Source organism: Macaca fascicularis, chromosome 5 (genome assembly GCF_037993035.2).
Source record: "Macaca fascicularis isolate 582-1 chromosome 5, T2T-MFA8v1.1".
NCBI lineage: Eukaryota > Metazoa > Chordata > Mammalia > Primates > Cercopithecidae > Macaca > Macaca fascicularis.
The window spans coordinates 170,946,489-170,973,004 of NC_088379.1; the positions used below are offsets into that span (position 1 = coordinate 170,946,489).

At 32.7% G+C, this 26,516-nt stretch overlaps 1 protein-coding gene across 2 annotated transcripts in view; it reads left to right on the forward strand.

Moving 5' to 3' along the window:
• The window catches only part of TLL1 (tolloid like 1), a 225,490-nt gene that overhangs the window by 171,933 nt on the left and 27,041 nt on the right, over positions 1-26,516 (forward strand). For both annotated transcript variants that reach the window (XM_005556244.5, XM_005556245.5), the window contains 4 exons: positions 6,743-6,938; positions 8,912-9,037; positions 11,771-11,931; positions 17,489-17,669. In XM_005556244.5, the coding sequence (XP_005556301.2) occupies positions 6,743-6,938; positions 8,912-9,037; positions 11,771-11,931; positions 17,489-17,669 (664 nt within the window). The remainder of the gene's footprint in view (positions 1-6,742; positions 6,939-8,911; positions 9,038-11,770; positions 11,932-17,488; positions 17,670-26,516) is intronic.

The following is a 26,516-nucleotide window of genomic DNA, read 5'->3' on the forward strand; positions in this document are numbered from 1 at the left end:
CTTGTGAAGAGGGCGCTCACCAGACACTGAATCTGATAGTGCCTTAACCTTTAACTTGCAGCCTTGAAAACTATAAGACATAAATTTCATGGTTTGTAAGCCACACTATCTATGATATTTTCTCATAGCATCTGGAATGGACTAATATAGGAAACTTTCTCTCCTCTGGTAGTCATTGGATACATTATTTCTTAAGACCAATATACTGAAGTGAGTTTGTATATGAATATAGATCCCCTCTGAAAGTAATTTGGAAAGCTTGTTTTCTATTTAGCAGCAGAGTCATTTGTAAAGAAGCTTCTGGTACTATTATTTTATTTGAGAACTTTTTCAGTAAGAAGAAATAAAAAGAGAAAAAGTTTGGAAGGCTGGAAATGTTTACAGTAATAACTTCAAAGGAATGTCACCAAAGCAGACAAGAAGTGAAATAAACCTGGAGCTTACTTTTGTTTAAATTGAAATTACCACATACATTAGTTCAAATGGTATTAAGTTTGAGGTACTTGTCAACATGACTACACATTCTGATTTGGTGATACTTTCCTTACGAAAACCAGAGCTGATAAATACCCTTAACAATCACAGCAGCGAGCTGAAACATTCTAAACTATGTACATACGTTTTTATCTTGGTACTTGGTAGACTGCTTGTCTGAAAGTAATCCTTTAAATCCTTTAAATATTTTTTATTAATTTATGATAAGTAGGCTAGTCTTTGTGAATGAACTAAAAAGCCGAGATAAGGAGGTTTTAATTAGTTAAGGATTTTCTGCTTACCAGGTACTATTTCTGGGAGCTTAGCTGAGAATATATTTTGGTAATGACTGTAAAACAGAAGAGTAATGCAGCTCTTCATGAATTATGGCCTAGGTTATCATTGTATCTGAAAGATTAGCACTTGTTAGTTTCAGTAAACTTGCCCAAGGTTCCACAGTTGGTAGCACTATGATTGAAACCAAGGCCTGGCTCTGTGCATTTATGTCCCCGGGTCTAGTAGTAAAGAGAAGCATCAGTGTTCTATTAATATAATATTATGACATTCAATTCTTTCCTTTTGTAACTATCCTCTCTTGTACATTTTTGTTGTTTAATTATTATGTGTCAATCGGGGCATGTCTGTTTTATTCACCACTGTTCACATACTGTCAAGTGAATACTATTTGGCCATAGCAGGTTTACAATAAAATTATTAAATTTATGAGTAAAAATACTTGTATCATGGAGAAAAAATGAAGTGGCAGCAGTTAAATAAACCTAAGCAAGACCTGTGATGTTGCTTTTAACATGTTTGAACTTTTTTTGAGCTGTAATTATTCATGTGTTGTGTCAACTTTAAATATTAAATTTTACTGCTAATAAACATTAAATAAGATAACATAATTTAAAATAATTATGTATTAAACTTTTCACCTTTTTACTCATTATTCCTTTTGTTTATACTATTATTTGCTAGACTTTACTAGATTTTTCTCATTATAAAAATTATTTTTAATTTTTAATGATAAGTGCTTATTTGCATTGTTTTTATTAATCAGTTTAACATTTTCCTCCAAAGCATAAAACAGCTTTAACATTGCTCCAAGTGCATATCATTTAAAATACTATTATCTCTACAAGTTGTATCATTTACATTGCATTAATTATATCTGATTACATTAGCTATGTTGTAAAGCTACATTGTAACAGTCATGAGAGCTATATTTGATTATAGTAAAATATACATGACATAAAATTCCCATCTTAACCAGTTGTTAAGTGTACAGCTCAGTAGTGTTAAGTAGATTAGAAAAGGTCAAGCAATTTCCAGAACTCTTCATCTTGCAAAGCTGAAACACTATCTCCATCACACAAAAACACTAATTTTTTCCTCCTTCCCCTGACGCCTTATGGCAACCTCCATTCTTTCTGTCTGTATGAATTAGAGAACTTTAGGTACCCCTTATTAAGGTGGAATATTATTCCATTGTATGTGTATACCACATTTTATTTATCCATTCATCTATCAATGAACCTGTGGATTGCTTCCACTTTTTGGCTATTGGGAAAATGCTGCTATGAACGTATGTGTGCAAATATCTCTACAAGACTGTGCTTTCAATTCTTTGGGGTATTTGCCCAGAAGTAGTATTGCTAGATCATATGGTAATTCTATTTTTAATTTTTTAGGGAGCATGGGATACCTTTTACTAAAGATTATTATCTAGAAATTTCTAAGTGTTCAGATATTTTTATAAATAAGTAGATGCTGCAATAGATATTTGTGTAATGGTATTTTGATTTGGAAATTTGGTTATCAAATGAAGGCAAGCATGTGAGTGGGTCCCAAGCCTGGGCCTGACCCCTACCTCCAGGGATGACTTTCCTTCAGTGTCAGAGCTCACCCACTTGCACTGACCACTAAACTCTGTACAGGTTGGCAGGTTTAGAATGAGAAGTTGACCACTTTTGGTTAACTTCCTTCCTTTCTTTCCTTCCTTCCTTCCTTCCTTCCTTCCTTCCTTCCTTCCTTCCTTCATTCATTCTTTTCCTTCCTTCCTTCTTTCCTTCCTTCCTTCCTTCCTTCCTTCCTTCCTTCCTTCCTTCCTTCCTTCCTTTCTTCCTTCCTTCCTTCCTTCCTTCCTTTCTTCCTTCCTTCCTTCCTTCCTTCCTTTCTTCCTTCCTCTCCTTTCTTTTCTTTGTTTCTTTCTCTTTCATTCTTTCTTTGTATAAATCATTGCTTTTGGTGTTCTTTTACTGATGAAGCTTAAAGTTACTGGCATAACATCAATAGACTTGATTCACATTTTAGTTTCAACCATATTTATTTCTATCCATTCCATATATTAATTGATGAAGTAATTTGATATAGCTCAAGAAACTATTGCACAAATGACACAAATAAAGTAACTCAAACATTCATTTGTGTTCATTGTTATTACTCATGTGTTGATGTAGCTGATGAAGTATAATTATAATTAGTAAAAATGGAGCAAATTCACTGTGCAAGCCTTGCATTTAGGATTAAACTGGAAAAATAAGTAACTGAAGACCATTCAGGTAATTGATGAGATGTCTAGAATTGTTGTTGTAAAGATATAATGTATTTCCAAATATTATAAATTCGTGTAGATGAGGCACATATTATTTTCTAGGCAACTCAACATCTGTGGCATTCACTATGTGAGAATGTTGTTACCCCAAATACCAGGTACATATTTAATATGTAAATAATATGTAATGCATAAATATGTACTAGTGAATTTAACCCTATAATTAGCTATTTTTACCTGTGAAATATTTACTCTTTGTGTATCATATAAAATATTTAAAATTCCAATTTTTACTAAGTAACCAGTGAATTCACTGTAAATTAAAATGTAAAGTGAATGATTGTATATCTATTAAAGGAATAGAGTGAGTTTTATAGACCAGGCAATATAAATTATCCTATTTCTTTTTTTAATCATTGAAGAAATCTGAAATTTTGAGTTTCATTTCCAATGGGAGCTATACTGTCTTCCCTGTTAGTACTATAATTTTAAATAATAATATTCTTTAAATAGTAATTGAAACCTTTTGTAATTAATCTTTTTAATTTTTACACTGTAGCCTGGTTTCTAATATGAAGCAATGTAATATTATTATTATTATTATTATTTTATTTTTTTTTTAGATGGAGTCTCGGTCTGTTGCTCAGGCTGGAGTGCAGTTGCGCGATCTCAGCCACTGCAGCCTCCACCTCCTGGGTTCAAGCAATTCTCTGCCTCAGCCTCCTAAGTAGCTGGGATTACAGGTGCCCGCCACCATGCCTGGCTAATTGTTTTGTATTTTCAGTAGAGACAGGGTTTCACCATCTTGGCCAGGTTGGTCTTGAACTCCTGACCGTGTGATCCACCTGCCAAGACCTCCTGAAGTCCTGGGATTACAGGGGTGACCCACTGTGCCTGGTTGTAATATTATTTTTATTAATGGACCTTCTAGTACAAGATGTTGCTTCCTTCATTGTGTATTCTCAATTCTTGTGGTTTTCTATCTCATTCTTTCTCCCCCCTCTTCCAATATGATTTGTGAATCAGGTGCAGTTCATTCTGTGCTGCTTTAAGCAGGGGAGGATAGTTTGGTTTGCCAAGACCTTTGCTTATTTTGTCTACAGCTTTTGTCGTTTATTCTGTTATCAAACTCTACAACTTGAAATCGGATATATTATTTTCTATGTTGTCCCCTTGACCAAGAACAGCCTTTGGCCATCTGGAAATGTTCTCATATTTACAGAGAACCCTGATTTTGAAGGGATTCTATTAAAGACTGAGATAAGAGGTTTTATGTATATATATGTATAATATATATGTGTGTATATATTATATATGTATAATATATATGTGTGTATATATTATATATGTATAATATATGTGTGTATATATTATATATGTATAATATATGTGTGTATATATTATATATGTATAATATATGTGTGTATATATTATATATGTATAATATATGTGTGTATATATTATATATGTATAATATATGTGTGTATATATTATATGTATAATATATGTGTGTATATATTATATATGTATAATATATGTGTGTATATATTATATATGTATAATATATGTGTGTATATATTATATATGTATAATATATGTGTGTATATATTATATATGTATAATATATGTGTGTGTATATTATATGTATAATATATGTGTGTGTATATTATATATGTATAATATATGTGTGTATATATTATATATGTATAATATATGTGTGTATATATTATATATGTATTATGTGTATATGTGTGTGTATAAAATATATATGTGTGTATATATAATGTATACATATATATTCATATATATTATATATATTCATATATATTATATATATTCATATATACTTTATATATATATGTTTGGCCAAATTGGGCTTGTCACCCCTGGTGACTAATTGAGTTACAGTTTTAAAAAGTGCTTTTAAAATTAGATATTCTTTATATAAATATTTTCCATTTATTCCCATAATTGCACACACACCAAAGAATTTATTTTTAGGAAAAATATGGATTTATGACAGGTACCCAATGAGCACCTAACTTAAAATTACAGCCTTCTCTCCCCAACCCAACTTCTCACACTTCTCTCATCCTGATACTAACCAGGCCTGTTCTTAATTAATTTCTGAGATCAGATCATATCAGGAACCTTCAGAGTGGTAAGGCCATAGACATCTTCTCACATTTCTTATCTTGCTACGCTTTCTATTTTTCCATTGAATTGATGACTTTCTAACATTTTATGATTTAATTATTTATTTTGTTTATTGTTCCTTTTCTGGCTACTCATCAGTAGAATGCAAGCACCAGGAGGACAAGGTTATTTGACATTTTTCTGAATGATGCATACCAAGCAGGGAGAGTGCCTAGTGGAGACTAGGCACCGAGTATTTTGTGACTAGGAAGCAGCAAATGTAGTACCTAGTTCTAACGAAATCTGTGCTTCAAAGTGTTTTTGTTTGTTTGTTTGTCTTTATACTATCTAATTTGGAGATTATTATTGTTAGTGTATTGATAAGGCAGAAACAGATTTTTCCACCAACTATACCAGCAGTTTCATGTTTCATGCGTTCAAGTTGCAGTTCCGTGGACATTCCCCGATATTTCATGACATTCTGTGTATTCCTTAACACTAGTAACAGAGTTCCATAAACTAGTGAATTGTATGTTGAGTGATAATTGACAACGTTTGATACTTTTCATGGTGTTTTCATTGTAGATGTCTTTGCTTTCTAGTTTTAAATATCCAATAAGCAGGTGAATCTATGAAGACTTAACTCTAGTGGTCAACTTCTATAAAAGGTGAAAAGCAAGAATTTTACATAAAAATTGTCTTACAATTTTTAAAACAATTTATAAATTTTGATTTTTTTGGTGGTTTGTTTTTAGAAGCTCAGGGCTGAAACATGGGTCCATGAACATGTAGTTCCCTCATAAAGTGTCATAGGCCAATAGTCTGACCTAATATTTGCATTCAATTTTTAAAGAAAGAGATTGAGTTTCTTTCCCCTGATTATCTGGGTTGAGAGGAGTGTGTTGAGGTAAAAATCCTCATCCAAACAAGGCCATATTTCCTTGGGAAAGAGAAAACCACTGTTGATTCTACTATGTAGTAGTCTTCCTCTACACAACCAGGTTAATTATGGAGAAAGAATTCAATAGACTAAGGAGTAATCCCATATTATCAGATTTTCCTTTCAAAAAGAGATTTATAACCAAAAATAGTGCTACATTTGTTCAGAGAATTTGAATCCAAATTTTCTGGGAATAAAATAATGATTTTATTGAAAGACTGTGGAACAATTTTTATAATTATGATTCAGAAGAAATTATGTATTATTTGTGGCAGCATATCAGACCCAGATTTTTAGTGATAATTTTTAATTTTGGATTTTTTTCAGCCTCTATTGAATGAAGAATTTCTACTTGTAGTTTAATTTCTTTTAAAAGGCAATTAATTTCTGTTGATCCTGACTCATGTGAATGTACTGTTTCATAGTTATTTTTTATCCTTCCCTGTCTACTAGAATAACATTCTTTGTTCATGGCTACTACAGTGTACACTCATGAGAAACATTCAAGTATACTCATTTGATACAAATAACTTTTTGTATTAACAAATCAAAAGTATGGCACTGAGAAAACATCTAACCTCCTACAGAAAATATTTTATCTATAAACAAAAATGTTCACATATTATTTTCTGTTGCAGATTGAAAGGCATGACAACTGTGCTTATGACTACCTGGAAGTTAGAGATGGAACCAGTGAAAATAGCCCTTTGATAGGGCGTTTCTGTGGTTATGACAAACCTGAAGATATAAGATCTACCTCCAATACTTTGTGGATGAAGTTTGTTTCTGATGGAACTGTGAACAAAGCAGGGTTTGCTGCTAACTTTTTTAAAGGTAATTTGAAATAATTTTCAAATGTGAGATTTTCTTTATCAAGTATAATTGTAACATTTAGCTTTGAATTAGGGGAGAACTAGAAAAAGTTGTATTGAAAGTTGAATATGAATAAGGGTATTTTGGAGAGTTTTGATAGAAAAGGTTATTAACAAAATACTAGAGTTTAGAACTTTGTGGCACAGGGTAGGAATTCCATTAGGATATTCTACCATCTGTTTTTTATGAAACAGTCAAAACAGCAAGTTCCAAAAAAGAATATACAGACAGAAAGAAAATATTTGTAATGCAAATAACCAACCAAGAATTCATGAACAGAAGAAGGTTACTGACATGAAGTTTATCTATTTGTTTCCAGGTGCCAGCATTACTCCCTTTCGGACTAGTCTTCCCTCACATTGGAAATAATTTATGGCCCCCTTAGTAGAATATTCTGATATCTAAAATGTCTTTTTGACAAACAATTATCTCTGATCAGCTTTGATTTTGAATTGCATAACTACATTTCAGTTTATTCTTATGTTCCATATTTTGTATATATTGTGAGGTGAAAAGAAAGCAAATATTTTGGAGAAAATGTTAACATCACATATGGATTTAGGAAATTCATTGACACTTATGTTGTGTGTCATTATAGAATAAAATTTTTCTATGGGAAGAGAAAACAAAATTTTCCTCCATATTGATTTTTATAGGATAAATGATATAGGATAGGATAAAGGATTCAATTGTGTATTGCAAAACTTAGAGTGACAGATATGCAAATATTGCCATAATTTAAAGAAGAACAGTATAATGGATTTTTCCTTGGGAGCTATTTTATTCATTATAGGAATTGCAAGGTAGAAAAACTTGGCACTTTTACTACAGGCATTGAAAGAATTCATTAAAATCTCCATTTACGTGTTTGAAATTTTCTGTATGTGATATATTTCATAGAAGAAACATGCTATTAAGCTTCTTTCATGTGATATTCATATATTTATTTATCAAAATGCTTAGTGTGTTGCTGATGCATAATTTCTTCAGAGAATGTTTACTATTAGTCTCACATTAGATTATTCCTGAAGAGTGAGATTATGGAGTATCCGGTCATATACATTTTTTAAAATAGTATATATTATATATATATATAATTTATGTATATTTTTGTGTTTTAATATACAATTATACAGTATATATTTTATTAAAATATGGGGTTATCATATTTTCTGGAGCAAAATGTCTATATAAGAAACACAATGTTTAAATTTAAAGAGATCCAGTCAATTTCTGAATTTTATACTTTTTAATTTATGTTCACCACAATCTATTTCTTAATAATGATATTTCTTTAAAAGAATTTTTGCGGATATTTCTATCAAGTTATAATGTAAAATCAGCATTGCTGAAGCTATGCTTTTTAGTAAGTTTTTAAATTTCATTCTGAAAAAAGCCTAGGCTTCATTATCCTCGTTTGACTTCAAATTCAGAAAAACACACACTGAGTCTGAGATAAAGTGATCTTCAGTTGGCCAAGCTATAGGTTTCCAGGCCTTCTCTGGGTTCTTTGACAATGCTTAGGTAGCAGCAACATGAAATTTATACATTATCCATCAGGGGCTGATACGTTGTTCCTGCTCCTTAGTTGATGGAAGCAATGGAAGCAAAGAATTGTTTCCATTTTATTTGGAACCATTAAGCATGGTAGTTTTTTAGAAAGATTTGCACCCTCATATATATATATATATATATATATATATATATATATATATATATATATACACACACACACACACACAAGAACAGCATGGAAACGACCCCCGCAACCATGATTCAGTTACCTCTCACCAGGTCCCTCCCATGACACGTGAGAATTATGGGAGCTATCATTCAAGATGAGATTTGGGTAGGGACATAGCCAAACCATTTCACATACATACATATGTGTATATATATGTATAGTTGTTCTGTAACTATGGCCATTTTCATAGAGGAAGACGAATGTGCCAAACCTGACCGTGGAGGCTGTGAGCAGCGATGTCTGAACACCCTGGGCAGTTACCAGTGTGCCTGTGAGCCTGGCTATGAGCTGGGCCCAGACAGGAGGAGCTGTGAAGGTATGACTGCACTCTTTCCTGGACCCCCACCCCCCACAATTCTTTATTTCTTATATTCTCATTCTCTATCTGTTTTCCTCTTTCCTTCCCTTTATCCTATAGTGACCTCTTTCTTCAATTAGTAAGACTCAATTCATAGTCACAGCTGATGTGAAACCTCACCTGGATTCTTTTTATAGAATCGATCCTTTCCTCCTTTGACTACCAGACCACCTTGTTTACATATGTAAAACACACTGTATTAGTCCATTCTCACGCTGCTAATACAGACATATTAACATATTTATTATGCTAATGAAAACATACCCAAGACTGGGTGATTTATAATGGAAAGAGATTTAATGTACTCACAGTTCCACATGGCTGGGGAGGCCTCACAGTCATGGGAGAAGACGAAAGAAGAGCAAAGGCACGTCGTATGTGGCAGCAGGCCAGAGAGCATGTGCAGGGGACTCCTTTTTATAAAACCATCAGATTTTGTAAGACTTTCTCACTATTGTGAGAACAGCATGGAAAAGACTCCCCCCACCATGATTCAGTTACCTCCCACCAGATCCCTCCCATGACATGTGGGAATTATGGGAGCTATCATTCAAGATGAGATTTGGGTGGGGAAACAGCCAAACCATTTCACATATATACACATATATAAATAAATTTATCTATATCTGTTTCTATCTAGATTCATCTATACATAAATCTACATCTAGACCTAGTTTTATATCCATCCTTCCTTTCATCCATCCATCCATCCATCCATTCACCAGGCCACTGTGTTTGTATATATTAATATATCTGTAATTATCTCTGTCTAGATCTAGATTTTTATCTATCCATCCTACCATCATTCATTCATTCGTCTGTCATATCAGCCCACCATGTATATGTACGTTAATATATCTAGATATATTTCCGTCTCTATCTAGATCTAGAATTTCACTCACCCATCTATCTATTCATCCTCCCATTTCTTCATCCATCCATCTATCCATCATTTGTTTTTACTTTTTCTTAATATAGTCTATAGGTATGTCTCCCTTATTAAAATGAGAAGTCCTGAGTCAGAATCATCTGTACATCTCTAACATCTAGCACAGTCAGGCATAAAGCAGGATATAAATATGTGTTTTATTAATAAATGATTGATTTTTTTAAAAGACATATTTGTCATGGTTATCTGCATTTCCTATTTACATTCTAAAATGAGGTTCCTTGTACAATGTTTTGTTATCATTACCTATGATCTCTTCCTTCAGATTTTAAAGCTAACTCCTTTTTACTTTCCCTACCTCCATCCTATTACAGGCCCCATACTGCTATTACAGGCAGGATGAATTGGAAGATCTTTCTTCCTCCAGTCTATTCCTCCTTTATTCCTCTTTAAAAATTTCGGCAAAGTTCATCTTCATAGAATGTGTAGCAGTTTAACATTATTTATATTTATGTATTTATTGGTTTACTGTTGGTGTCCCCCTCCAAAATGTTAGTCCTCTGAAAATGAGCACCTGTTTTCTACTGTACCTGTAATAGAGGATATAATAAGTGGCAAAGGGGAAAGCATTATTTGCTTAATGCATACCCCTCTGCTGACCTATTCAGCAAAAATCAGAGACTTCCTGTTTCTTTTTAAAAGTTTGAACTTTCCTATTTGACTTCCAGAAGTCTCTATCCCACCTATTAAACTACTAATTTTCCCCCTTTACCAGAATAAAAAAGACCTAGTAATGAAGCAGTATATTTTTAAAAGAGGACATTGTATATGAGACAATCAAAAAATAACAAGACTACTGTTTTTGTGGAGCAACTAGAAATACTAACTTTATCACAATTTACCAAGAAAGTGGTAAATGTACAGGTAGTGTTTGTATGTACTCAAATATAGCATATGTGTATATGTGTATACACACACACACACACACACACACACATACACGCACAAAGACAAAAAAGGGACCAGTTATTTTAGGTAACTCTTGACTCCTTAGGAATTAATTATGAACAGTGTACAGTGTATGTTCTTTTCACTCAGCTTGCTTTTGGATACCATGATTTTGCTAATTTCACTGTCAATAAGGAAGAGAAGAAATTTAAATAGAACCTTTTAAAAGTAAATCATCATAGATCTATTTAAAAAGAAAATCAGTATTTAAATGGGACTTTTTGGAATAACAAGTATGTTCTATTTACCTTAATTTATCTTGTCTGGTAGCTCAGGTAATACTGAGTTACTTGTCTTTGAAAAAAAGTTTGAGGAAATGAACAATTGATTCGGTTTTATTACATCAGCCTATATCATGCTTTACATGTATATTTTCCTTATATCTCCTAACACCCTTCTCAATTCTGACAAAAAAAAATATTATTTTTTCCTTAATTCTACAGTGGCCAAGGCACTACAAGATATTCTTAGACCAACTCTAAAGATAAGAAAACTGAGATCCAGGTTTTTTTTCCTCTTTTTAAATTGCTCCCCCTACTTTAAAGCTACTAAAATTTAGTATGGCCATAATATTCTCGGCTCTTAAGCTACAAAATAACACTTTAAAAATGAGATTTAATGACTACAGTACTTGTATAAAGACCAAGGAACAGAGACTGCCATTTCTGGATATTAAAATGCAGAAGATGGTTGAAATTTAGTGCTGAGGTGTTTTGGTATTAATTAATGGACAGGTGCTAAGAAGTGGGTGACTTTATGGGGAGAATATACCTTTTTCTTTTCTTTTCTTCTAGCCGCTTGTGGTGGACTTCTTACCAAACTTAACGGCACCATAACCACCCCCGGCTGGCCCAAGGAGTATCCTCCTAATAAGAACTGTGTGTGGCAAGTGGTTGCACCAACCCAGTACAGAATTTCTGTGAAGTTTGAGTTTTTTGAATTGGAAGGCAATGAAGTAAGTGAACAACAACTGTAATTTTTAAAAATCATGTTTTGGAACTCTCTGAAGGCAAACTGTCAAATTTAAAAAAAAAGAAACAGAAGAAGAAAAAGAAAGATGCAGTAAAATAGCATAGACATTGTATTCTTTCTTTGTCCTACTGCTCATTTCTGCAACTGCTTATGAATCTTGTTGGCATTGGATGATAATTTAGACTCTTTCTGGAAGATTGAAGATTACCTAGAAGGAGTTTTTATTTAGTGTATTTAATATTTACCATTTTCTTGATTTCTTAAATAACTATGGAGTGTTTAGTATCACCTTCATGTCACATAGGCACTTCTAGAAAAAATAACCAAAACCCTCTGGCTGAGTCATAACAAAAATATCATTTGGAAGAACATGGCATATTTTACTTATGGAAATGGGTATATTGTCATTATATACATAGCTTTTCATTATGAATGTGCTCGTAGTTCACAAAGAAAGAAAGATTAATTTTTTAATTTCAGTAAAAGATGTATTTATCTAAAGCTATCTTTTTTTTTTATACAGAATATAGCTTACTCTACTAAAAGTACAGTTTCTGTCAGGTGATTACATTTAAACAAGTGAAATCATTTATTTGAAAATTCCCTTGTGCTAGTGCACACACACACACACACACATCAAATTCAAATGGAATGTCAAGCCTGAAATGGGAACTTTTAGAAAAATGTCCTTTGTATGACTGGTCAACACTGGTTTAATTCCAGAGGAAAGGTTATAAATGTTTGTTTTGTTTAATCTTCTGTACGTTCTCTTCTTTTTCTGACTTCCTTTGCATCCTTTCTCTGAACAACGTTTTTGATGTTTATTAAATGAACATGATTTTTATCCATTTATAAAATAAAATTAACCCACAAAAATTACTTTTTCTTTGATGTATGTCAGTTGGACACTTTTGTCTCTGATGTATATCAGAGAACAGAAATGTAATGTATCTGTGCCACTGAAGCAATAATTGTTGGTAGTATTTGTGGGTTTTATACCATAGTTTTGCTTTTGTGTGTCTATCTTTGCTTCTTCCTTTTTTACTGCCTACTTTTCCTTCTTTCCTTTTTTTTTTTTTTTTTTTTTTTTGAGATGGAGTCCCACTCTGTTGCCCAGGCTAGAGAACAGTGGTGCTATCTTGGCTCACTGCAACCTCCACCTCCCAGGCTCAAACAATTCTTCCTGCCTCAGCCTCCTGAATAGCTGGGATTACAGGCATGCACCACCACACCCAGCTAATTTTTGTATTTAGTAGAACTTGGGTTTCACTATGTTGGCAAAGCCAGTCTTGAACTCCTGACCTCAAGTGATCTGCCTGCCTCAGCCTTCCAAAGTGCTGGGATTACAGGCATAAGCCATAGCGCCTGGCCTCTTTCCTTTTAATTTTTTTTCCTCTTAATTCTACCTGTAGTAACCAAGGAAGTTTTAGCTTTTTACTAGTGGCTTTTGGGTAAAAAAGAGGTAGCTGACTTCTATGTTCCCTTAAAGATAATTAAAGTTTGAAATGTAATGAAATTTTGCTGTGCAGAAGCCTTTTAGTTTTATTAGATCTCATTTGTCAATTTTCGCTTTTGTTGCCATTGCTTTTGGTGTTTTAGTCATGAAGTCCTTGCTCATGCCTATGTCCTGAATGGTATTGCCTAGGTTTTCTTCTAGGGTTTTTATGGTTTTAGGTCTAACATTTAAGTCTTTAATCCATCTTGAATTAATTTTTGTAGAAGGTGTAAGGGAGGGATCCAGCTTCAGCTTTCTACATATGGCTAGTCAGTTTTCTCAACACCATTTGTTAAATAGATAATCCCTTCCCCATTTCTTGTTTTTGTCAGGTTTGTCAAAGATCAGATGGTTGAAAATGTGGGGTATTATTTCTGAGGGCTCTGTTCTGTTCCGTTGGTCTTCAACTCTGTTTTGGTACCAGTACCATGCTGTTTTGGTTACTGTACCCTTGTAGTATAGTTTGAAGTCAGGTAGCATGATGCGTCCAGCTTTGTTCTTTTGGCTTAGGATTGTCCTGGCAATGCGGGCTCCTTTTTGGTTCCATATGAACTTTAAAGTAGTTTTTTCCAATTCTGTGAAGAAAGTCATTGATAGCTTGATGGGGATGGCATTGAATCTATAAATTACCTTTGGCAGTATGGCCATTTTCATTATATTGATTATTCCTATCCATGAGCATGGTATGTTCTTCCATTTGTTTGTGTCCTCTTTTATTTTGTTGAGCAGTTGCATATAGTTCTTCTTGAAAAGGACCTTCACATCCCTTGTAAGTTGGATTCCTAGGTATTTTATTCTCTTTGAAGCAATTGTGAAAGGGAGTTCACTCATGATTTGGCTCTCTGTTTGTCTGTTATTGGTGTATAGAATGCTTGTGATTTTTGCACATTGATTTTATATCCTGAGACTTTGCTGAAGTTACTTATCAGCTTAAGGAGATTTGGGGCTGAGATGAAGGAGTTTTCTAAATATACAATCACACCATCTGCAACAGGGACAATTTGACTTCCTCTTTTTCTCATTGCATACCCTTTATTTCTTTCTCCTGTCTGATTGCCCTGGCCAGAACTTCCAACACTATGTTGAATAGAAGTGGTGAGAAAGGGCATCCCTGTCTTGTGCCAGTTTTCAAAGGGAATGCTTCCAGTTTTTGCCCATTCAGTATGATATTGGCTGTGGGTTTCTCATAAATAACTCTTATTATTTTGAGATACATCCCATCAATATCTAGTATATTCAGAGTTTTTAGCATGAAGGGCTGTTGAATTTTGTCGAAGGCCTTTTCTACATCTATTGAGATAATCATGTGGTTTTTGTCTTTGGTTGTGTTTATATGATGGATTACGTTTATTGATTTGCTACCATTAGAGTGAACAGGCAACCTACAGAATGGGATAAAATTTTTACAATCTACCCATCTGACAAAGGGCTATTATCCAGAATCTACAAAGAACTTAAAAAAATTTACAAGAAAAAATCAAAGAACCCCATCAAAAAGTGGGTGAAGGATATGAACAAACACTTCTCAAAAGAAGACATTTATGCAGCCAACAGACACGTGAAAAGATGCTCATCATCACTCGCCATCAGAGAAATGCAGATCAAAACCACAATGAGATACCATCTCACTCCAGTTAGAATGGTGATCATTAAAAAGTCAGGAAACAACAGGTGCTGGCGAGGATGTGGAGAAATAGGAATGCTTTTACACTGTTGATGGGGCCATAAACCATAAAGTTCAACCATTATGGAAGACAGTGTGGTGATTCCTGAAGGGTCTAGAACTAGAAATACCATTTGACCCAGCTATCCCATCACTGGGTATATAGCCAAACGATTATAAATCATGCTGCTATAAAGACACATGTACACACATGTTTATTGTGGCACTATTCACAATAGCAAAGACTTGGAACCAACCCAAATGTGCATCAATGACAGGCTGGATTAAGAAAATGTGGCACATATACACCATGGAATACTATACAGTCATAAAAAAGGATGAGTTCATGTCCTTTGTAGGGACATGGATGAAGGTGGAAACCATCATTCTCAGCAAGCTATCGCAAGGACAGAAAACCAAACACCGCATGTTCTCACTCATAGGTGGGAACTTAACAATGAGAACACTTGGAAACAGGGTGGAAAACATCACACATAGGGGCCTGTTGTGGAGTGGGGTTAAAGGGGCAGGATAGCATTAGGAGATATACCTAATGTAAATGATGAGTTAATGGGTGCAGCACACCAACATGGCACATGTATACATACATAACAAACCTGCATGTTGTGCACATGTACGCTAGAATTTAAGTATAATTTTAAAAAGTAAAAAAAAAAAAAAAAAAAAAAAAAGAAAGGGATGAACTTACATATTTCAAGGAATTGTAGAATCTTGGAACTCAATGAGCCACTTGAGCTTCTTTTTTACATTATATGTAAGTTTTATAATAAGACTGCAATTTATCATTTTAACATACTTTATCCACCTGAAATATCATTTTCTTTTAATAAGTAAAGAAAATAATTTTTATACTATTTTTAGAGAGGTTTTTTTTTTTTGAGCTACACCTTTTGAAAATGCACCTTTTGAAAATGGGAATGTCCTTACCAATTCTGCAATTTGATATGAATTTAGTGTTGAATCACATCTACTCCCATTGTTTTCCCTTAAGCTATTACTGTGTTGGGCGTGACATTTTGATTTATTAATCGATAGATATTTGTAGTAAGTCTAGAGGTCTGCGTTCAGGAGAAAGCAGGGGAGATGGCTTTATGTAACTAAGGTTTTGTGTTCTTTAAGCATTATTCTCATAGGGTCACCATTCATAGAAGGGCTCTTTACAAACTCTGTTCACATATTCTTGTGTTCTTTAATTTATAATGGTGCTACTGTGTAGAAAGCTGTTACAGAATTCTCTGTATGTTCATAGTTTGACAACTTAGCTATTTAAAATAAAAGGCCTGAGCAAAAACTTGACTTACAGAATAATGGGTTAGGCTTAAAACATCATTATTTTATTCATTATATTGATATTGCAAAGGAAAGTCAATGGCGACATCTTTAGCCTTGGAAACAGTCTTTTATACTATGTTGGAACTCTCCAAACAAAAATTGCAATTGTAACAAAGTCAGTAGAAAACTTATTTCATTTTCCCTAGCAGCATTTTGCTTATTTATCACCTAATTAATATCACAAGAACCAGTAATTTGAGTTGACATATTTCAAAGCACAGATCATGCCCCAGGGTTCAATCATATGCATTGTTAAACCTTGCTAATTACACATTTATGTAATAAGGTCATTCATGCAAGATTTGTTCTTGAACGTGTGCCCTGTTGGAACTTTGGAAAAGTGTATTATGGAAACATCTGTTAGTGACCATAAAATTGCTTAAAAATACCTGGTATTCATTTAGCTTCTTCCATTTTGGTGGTGTTGGTATATTATATATAAATCAGAATGAGGCTATCTTATTTTAATATAAATTCTTACCTCCTTTGCACGGAATAGCGTTCCTATGTGTTTGCAGTCCTGCAGCAGTCCTACAGAGTAACTTCACAGCACTCAGCAACAAAAAGAAATTAAGAAATATCAGTCCTGTTAGTAAGTTTTAAAGGCAAATAACCTTTATTATTATACATCAAGTATCCCTCTTTCTCTTTTAAAGTTACTAATGGTGCTGTTCTCATTAGAATGTGGTGTTTCTGGGAGACAGCACTGGACTAAGCCAAACTCCTTTTTGTTAATCACCACAGTGCCATGTATGTATGACAAGCATCATTTTGGACGAGCTGTATAAAAATCTCTGAACTTCAGTTTTCTCATCTCTACAATGGAAAGAGCTATTTCTATTGATAGTAGTTGTGTGCTAGGATTACAGGAGCGAGCCACCGTGTCTGGCCTGATTTTTTCCTTACCTGTTAGTTCTAGTTTGACTACCATAAGAGTAAAATGGGAAAAACAAGATACATTTTTCTAAGCTAAATGTCAATCATCTTGTACTCACACATCTGGCAACTGATAACCACATTTTTTTCTAGGTTTGCAAATATGATTATGTGGAGATCTGGAGTGGTCTTTCCTCTGATTCTAAATTGCATGGCAAATTCTGTGGCGCTGAAGTGCCTGAGGTGATCACATCCCAGTTCAACAATATGAGAATCGAATTCAAATCTGACAATACTGTATCCAAGAAGGGCTTCAAAGCACATTTTTTCTCAGGTATAAGTATTCACATGTTGTGTGTGTATATTACAGATTTTCAATGTGGATTGGATTAAGTGGTATGTGATCTATTTTTCATCGTTTTCTGCAAATGTAACTTGAAGAAGAAGGCCTTACCATTTGACATAGGTTTAGTAATATTTTACTTAACATTAGGATATTAATAAGAGGGGCCCTGATGAAACGTTGCCTGCAAACAATTAAATCTTACATAAAATCTAGTCAGATATTATAAAGGCTGGTACAAACAACACTTTTAATTATAGTAATACTTTTATACAGTGACTTTGCTCTCTACAGGTGGATGGAAATAATGATACAAGACCTCCAAAAAGGGGCAGATTTTTCAAAATAATTTTTCTTTGTGTTTGGAAAACGTAGTCTCATTTTAGCAGCACTTTTATATCTTTTTATTTAGCAATGTATTTCTTCCTATTTTCATATATTTTCATTATTATTAGGCTAATATTAAAATTGTGCTTAGCCTCATCGTTATAGAAATGGTTGCGGTAAGAAACCTAGAAACACGGAAATTATAATTTTACTAAATATAATATATTGTTAGCTGTATTTAATGGTTTGCACTTTTGTGTTCGGAATTTAACATTTAGTTTAAGCAACTCAAAGTAAAATTTCCTTCTTAAAGATCTGAAATTTTATAAAACTCCCCAGATTTTATGGAAATATATAAAAAAAAAAACAAGAAAATTTTTTTCTCAATCTCAGTATCATACTTTATAAAAACATTATTTTGAAACTTCTCAAGTAGATAAAATTGTAACAAACCTTAGTATAGCAATCTATTCTGTCTTTGCAACTAGCAAGCAATTTAGAGCAACTGAATTCCAATTATGTTTTAATATTAGTAATTTGGATTGAGTTAATTCAAAGGCCATTTATTCTGGTCCTCATGTGTTTAAAATTAATGAGATTTACAATGTCCAGGGTTTGTTTGGGGTTTTCAGTGTAATTGAAGTTAATGGTTCACAAGCTCCATTGAGTTCCAAGTCATACAGAAAAGTGCCTTCAGAATACAATGGACCTCGACTCCCGTTTTCTCATTTCCTTCTTTATTCCCAGTTTAAATGACCTTTTACAAATGCCTCTCAGGTATTCATTTAAGTTTCATATTATTCAAAGTACAGTTTTAATATTTTAATGAAAATGAGACTTTTTAAGACTTCACTGTTTTATAAATATTATGTGTTTTATGAAGTTTAAGTGACCCAGCATTTAGGTAGAGACAGGTTACTTATCTTAGCGCTATCTAAATATTTATTTTAAAAATTGAAATTATGAAGTAAATGAATTTTGTCATAATAATTGAAGTTACTAGTGAGTACTGTGTTCACTATTTGGGTGATGGGTTCAATAGAAACCCCAAACCCTAACATTGCGCAAAATTCTCATGTAACCTGCACACGTACCACATGAATCTAAAATAATTTTTAAAAATAATGTATTCAGGATCCTTTTTATGTTACTTTAGTCTTATATTTAATTTTAAATTGTTTTAAGACAAGAAACATGCTACAAATACTGACTACAAAGTATGATTAAATTTAGTTACTCAGAAAATTTAAAATTTGCTTTCTGATATTTTTGGTAAGAAAAAAATTGCCAAATTATAAAAACAGATTATTCATGTCCTTAGAAACAGCACTGTTGAAATATAAGAGATGCTTCCTTAATTCTTTGAAATACAGCTCTGAAGGCTTGTGCAGAAGATACTGTTCTCTACCACATGAGCATATATGGTCTTTATTCTTTATCTCTGTGGAACTGTGCTTTGTAAAATTAACTGAGCACCTTGGTAGTACTTGAGCCAATAACAGGTAACTTGCTGTAAATCATGTTCACTGATGCATACTTAAAACATGGATGATTGTATGATTGATTTCATATAATCATCCATGTTTTAAGTATTTATCAGTGCACTTAAAATACATATATATATAAATCAATTAACATGACAATACTTTTCAAAGAGTCTAGCCTAGATTGTTTGATGATTAGTTAACTAAACTGAACAATGAAGTTCATGAAGAAATTAAACCCCAAAATTTCATTTTATATTGTTATATTCACATATTTATATGACAGATGAGGCAGCTGAGGAGTTAAGTAAGCTTCTCGGTGTCAAAGAGCATTTAAACCTAGTATCTCTTGGTCTGAAGACCATTTTCTTAACCATAAGAACTGATCATGACCTTGGCAAATGGCATTAGTTCTTTTCCTTATGACCTGGAAAACAACAGCGGATATAATTTTCACTTCTTTATTAGATTATTGTTTTGTAAAAGTCCAAGACAATTATTATTAAGTATAAATTTTCAGGGTTCACTTTGTGAATCATTAAAAAGTCTTGGCTGTTTGTCAGATTGATATTTAAAATACTGTGGTTCTGGATGAGTGATTAGATCTCTTTCACATTTAATTTCCTGGGAGTTTCTGTTAGCAGGAAAGATGTTTGCCCAGAAAAAGGGAAGGTTAAAAACATGTTTGTAATAAATTGCTATTGTTATATCAAGAGATGGCAGAAAATAAGAGTTTAGGTGAATAAGTGTCCTCATTATGATGATCTTATGAAGTCATAATTTACAGAAGATTATCCATTTTAATTGATGTCTGTTCACATTGCAAATATTAGAGTTCTAATAATGCTTTCAGTGTGATAATATATAATCATATGTCAAAAGCCAAGTAATTCACTGTAACTACATTATTAGAAAGTAAATATGCCAACTATAAAGATACTATAGTTCACAAACAAAATCTAAGGTTTTTTTAAATGTTAAAACTCACTATGGGGGGCTTTGACAAAGTGTGTTACTGGATTTATTGTCACAAATTCTACAGAATGAAATTTTAAGAGTCATTAAAATGACTACTCCATTTGCCCCAGAAATCCCATTCATGGGACTCTTTCATCAAGAAATATCTCGAAATCTGGAAAACGAATTTCAAAATGATGTGATAGTGACAGAAATTTGGAGCTAGCTGATATTGCGACAACAGGAAAATCATAAATAAGTTATGGCAAATGCACGTTGTGGACTCTTCTGTGCTACAAAGATGATTCAGCCATTCCATGGTGTAAGATGTTGTGGGCGGTAAAATGTTAATGGAAATCTAGGCATAAAACAGTGCATGCACTGTCTAGATAGCTAAGAATGCAGGTTGGAACAAACCTGAAATTTGCCATATGAAAATACCAAGAATGCTTGGTTAGGGTGGAAAGACGATGCATTATCGTTTTCTCCATTTTCTTCTCAGAGTTTTCTTTTAATTAAAATATAAAAATAAATTTAAAAGAAAAAAAAGCTCCTATCATGTTTCCACCTATTACTGTTAGCCAAATATTTCTAGTTTGCAAACATTGCCTGATAGACACCTATTTCTTCATTAGTTAATAAATATTACTACAAGTTAATATTAATACAAGCGTATCAAATTGAGTTAAATTCCCAAATATTTTATTAGAGGCAATCTAATAAAGATGTTAATATATTATATACATCAATCAAGAGATATTTTATAAACACGTAGTCTAAAATGGTTATGTTTATAGCTAGTGTTCTAAAAATTTCAGAAGTAGTTGTGGCTTTATGAAACCTTAACACAGAATATAACATGTTCAGCTATTTGTTCCACATTCTTTTTCCAAGAACTTCTAAGAATTTTCAAGGAACTCAGTAATAGTAAAAAATAATATTTGGTAATAAGTGATTCTATAGTATTTGGAAAAGAAAGCTATTAAAAATAAAACTCTAGCTTTCTTTCAGTTAAGTGATACATCAGGAAAAAGACAAATATATTTAAGTTTTAACATAAAATGAAATAATATATTTATAGTATTATTTTCAACATATCATTGTCTAATAAAATAATTGCATAAGAGATTTTAGCTTTCCTTGCACATAGCCTCAGATTTTTAAAACAAACACTTTTTAGATTTAAGAAATAACATTGAAGGGATGTCTCTAAGAACTTTTTAGCAGAATAATTCACATCACTTCCATACTCATAAAATTAAGAAACTCTCATCTATCAATTCTGACTAAATATCATAAATGAGTCATGAAAATGCCGTAGCTTAAAAATTAAGAAGTCGTTGGATTTTATAGCAAAATAATTTATAAGCTGCTCTGTAAAAATCAGTGTAATATGCTACACTTATTCAAGGGTATATTTAAAGAGCAATACAATGAAGTAATATTAAAGCAAATAAAGAAATTAGGAAGCCAACATAAGACCATTTGAACATTATGTAGAATTATGTGTGGCTTTATTTATTTTCAGGTAATTCAGAATATAGTGGCATAGACATTTTCTAGAAGATATATGGTCCAACGATAGCTTGGTGTTATTTTCTTGGACTAAATGAGATTTGTTACTAGATTAACCACAATGATTTAGTTTATATGATAGTAAAACCAAACGTAATTTTATATGACATATTTGAGCACAAGTCTGCAAGTCTGCATAGGTATACATGATGCAATTTCTTAATTTTAAGTGAGGAAGCAAAGCTAAGAGTATTCCGCTCAGAAGAGTTTCTTTTCTTTAAATGAGTTAAGCATAACAGCAATATTAGTAGGACTTTATACCTGAAAAAATTAGCACATTTGGGAACTTGACATCTTTTAAAATTTTAATTATAGCATTATTTGGAGATAATATAAAAATGACTTCAGGCAATGAGCGTTGAGCATAGGCATTTTGCCTTTTATAGGCAACCCTCTGTTAATGAAAAGATTCAGTTATGACTCTGCAATTCTGAGAACAGAAAATGTGAAGAATAGTAGCAGTCTCCCTCAGGGAAAAATCTATTAGGAATGTGATCTAACTATTGCTGATAAGCCTAGGGACTTGCTCAAGGACAGAAATGGACTAAAACTCGTTTTCCGACTCCCAGTTCATCTGTCTGTAACAAATGGAGGAGTCACTTAAAATAATGTGTGCATTGCAATCTTTCTAGCTCTAAATTCAAGTAATTTCAATTGACATGCTCCTCATCTTATCTTCCTGTGAGTGTGTCTCGATATTTGTAAGTGTCCTTCTTGTCCACTGTTTCTCTCATGGAATGGTTGTTGATATTTGCAGATGAAATTCGACATGATACTACTCTAACAAAATTTTAAGGTGATTAATTACACACAGTAACACAACTTTCTTTTATGATTTTGAATCCTGCTTCCAAGTTTTCACCATTAATGATATTTAAATATTTGCATGTTTATGGAAACAGAAAATTATCTCTGTTGTAGCTCTCCTAGTGTTTATTGGTGCTTTTTTGTAGGTGATTATTTACTGGATAGTTTTATGTCGGGCCTGTGTGTGCTGTGCATGTGTCCATTTATTTCAGATCCTGAACATTTAATTTGAGAATACCTGCTCTTGTATAATTCTGTTCCATTGCTTGGACAATTGACTTCTTTTTCCTACAGATAAGGAAGCTTTCTGCAAAGAGAAAATTTTTATTTTTGAATATTGCAAGAACTTGATACAGGTTGCAACTTCAGTTCCATCCAGTATGTATCATTCATAGATTGATGACCTCTGATAGTCTCAGAGGTTCGCTGTAGGCCTCTGATGGAAGAATACCCCCTTCCTTTTTCCTAATGATGGGCCTTGTCTTTATCTTACATGAAGGAATGGAAAGCAGACATGTCCATTCCAGAGAAGGGGGCTAATTTCCATCTGCAGAAAATAAATGCTTTTATTTCTCCTCAATAAAACATTTATTTCTAGCACTAAGAAAAACACTTTTTTCTTTATTTTGTGTCTAGTATATGAAAATGCCAGAAAATTTCAAATAAATTATTGATAGAAATTTCAGTTATTGAATGTGTTACGCAGACATTATGAGAAATGTTTAAATGTCTCTCCTCCTCCCTTTTCTCTTTCCTTGGATTTGTATTCTTCAAAACAGAGTTTTTGTCCTAAGAGAAGAAATGGACAGAAGTTAATTATGTTTGCTAATAACTTTTTTCCAAGTTTGATGGCCTTTCATAAATAAGAAATCTATGATATATTTGCAGAACTTATCTTGTATGAAGTTGCCATTTCTCATCAACATAAGAAATCCAAAATTGCATTCACTTTAATTAGAATACTCTATTAACTCCTGTTCAAACAAGTGATTTTAAAACAACCACACCATATTTACTACTCCACAGATGAATTAAAATATTTTTCAAAATATAGTGCAAAATACCAAAATATTTTTAGTCTGCATGATGTAAAACATCTGGATAATTTTAAGTATTCCAATGATTTCCTGAAATTTTCTCTTTTCATATGACTATTTGACACATGGAGGTACAGTTTTATATGCTACTTTTCAGGACATAATAACTTTCTTCTTTTGCCTTTAGATGATATTTTGATTAGTTCAGTTTTGAATTTAGCTAAAATTTAGACTAACTCATAAGTATATTCTAGCTGCCTAACTGGTAACTTTTCATTTCATGCAACCTTAAATTAAATTATGCTATATCAGATGTGCAAATGAAGGCAGGAAACTCTGATAAATTGGGAAAGTAAAAAATAACAGATACTTAGAGAATAATGACTATATAAATAGTAATAACTCTTCTTCTTCCCTGTCTTATATTTGTTCTCTTTCATCTTCTTCCTCTTCTTTCTTTTCTTCTTCCTCTTGCTCCTCCTCCTCCTCCTCTGCTTTCTCTTCTTCCAAAAATTATTCTGAAATTATTATTATTATCTTTAGCACAGCAAGAGTATTAATGGTTGGCTACAAAATCATGGAAATATAATTGGTTTCATTTTGTATTTTATCTCTCTTTAGTTACTATTACTATAGGTCAGTTTATTTTTTAATAGATCTTGAAATGAATTATACTCCGAAATATGAGCAATATGACCTTTCCACTAGAATGAAGTTTGGATTTTAGGGATATTTTATGTTTTGGAATTCTTTTTATTACAAAATGACTGGATTTAAACACAGCAATAATGCATGTGTTATTGAATAACACTTGTGTTCATCTTTGTATTTTAACATTTTTGTATCTTTCATGCATGGCAATCCAAATAGGTACCAATAAAAGGGTGAGATTCAGGCCATCTCTGCCTCTTCACTGTTTGTCTCTGAGCAGTTCATCTGTTTATCAGTCAATTGCAAATGTGAACTAATTTTCTCTAAGCTACTTTGCATATAGTTGTTAGGTTTCCGAGCTACTCTCAAAACTCTGGTTGACCCAGGGTACAACTAAAGTTCACTCTATCAGGTCTTATATTAAGTATATAAAACCATCATTATATAAACATTTTCAAAGGAAATATGTGTCTATTTCAGAATAATTCTGTCACCAGCATTTTCTTAATTGGTTCTTCCATTTAGCAGAGATAAATTCTACATTCACTCATAAGGAAGCGTTTTTCTGAAGCTTCGTAAGGGAAAGAGCCTCTGGAAAGTAAGAGTGAAAAACAAATTTAAGCAATTCATTGCTTAACCGTCTGCATTAGAAAATGCAGGCAGCTGATTTCCTACGGTGGTAGGAAGTATGGTTTACTGTCCACCCGTTCTGTATAAGCCATTTGTAATTCATAAACTATAATTCTCACTGTCGATACAGCTAATGGAATAAGAGTTCAAAATTATGTTAAATTTCTCTAAAATTGATTATACAAATCTAATTTTCTATTAACTGCTACTTTTTTCTACATTTCGGTGTTTGATGCTCTTTCACAGAATGATTGTCTTTGTTCTGCTTTTATTTTGTTTTGCTTTTGGCTTATTCTCCATAGTAAGTGTTGAAAGAATAATGGAAGTGTCAAGGATAGGTGGAGAACACATAACTCACAAATATACTAATTATGATATATCCTTTAAAAACTGAGATTGCCTGTGTGTATTTAAAATATTCAGATAGTGCCAATGCATTCATGTCACCTGTAAGTGTGTGTGTTATGTAATCAATCTTCAAATGTGACAAAATAGATGCACCTTTAAAAATTATCATCAGATTCTTTGATAAAAATACCTTCCCTAAACATTTTTTCCATGGAATGAATATAGATTTGATAAAAAAGCAAAAATAGTATAATTTCTATGCCACCAAGAGCTTGCCAGTGCTCACTAGCAAAATCAGCTGAGAGTGTCCAATTTGAATTCAGCCTAACTCCTCATATGATGTAACTCGTCCTTTTCATTCTCTATGTGTGGGAGTGATGAAAGTCTGAGTGACGTGCCATCATGAATGTGTGTCAGGAACAATCTGCCAGTTTTGACGTTAATGGACAGGCCAGCTATGGAATGACAGCTGAGTGACATGAGTGATGGTTCATGCCTCACCGAATTGACTGCCTGTTAATCTAGTTTGGCTTTTTTCCCTGTAGTGAATTTGTTGGCTATTTTTGGGGGCTCATATTTCCTAGTCTAATCTTTACCTTACTTCTAGCACACTAAAAGCCCTTTTAGGGGATGACTTATTAATAAACTTGTCTGCCACAGTATATTTGTTTAAAATACATAAATTTCATTTCTTCTGTAGAATAGTTTAATTATGCCTTTTTTCTGCTTGGAATGCTATGAAATGTCCAAATTCATTAATGCTAAGCATAACCGCAAAGTTAATGGGGAAAAAAAAATCAGCTACAGTAATTATACTGAGTGATTTTTTTAAGTGATTACATACAAATCTTGGAACCTTGTTTAGCCTCTGTCTGTATACCATGGTTAATATATTGAAGGATATCCCTCTACTTAAATGCTATTTCTTGCCCCTATTCAAACTATGCACAATTTTAAATTTATTTTTTAAAATTAGCAGTAAATGTTTAGGGTTAATTTGAAAGAAAGATCTACTGATTCCC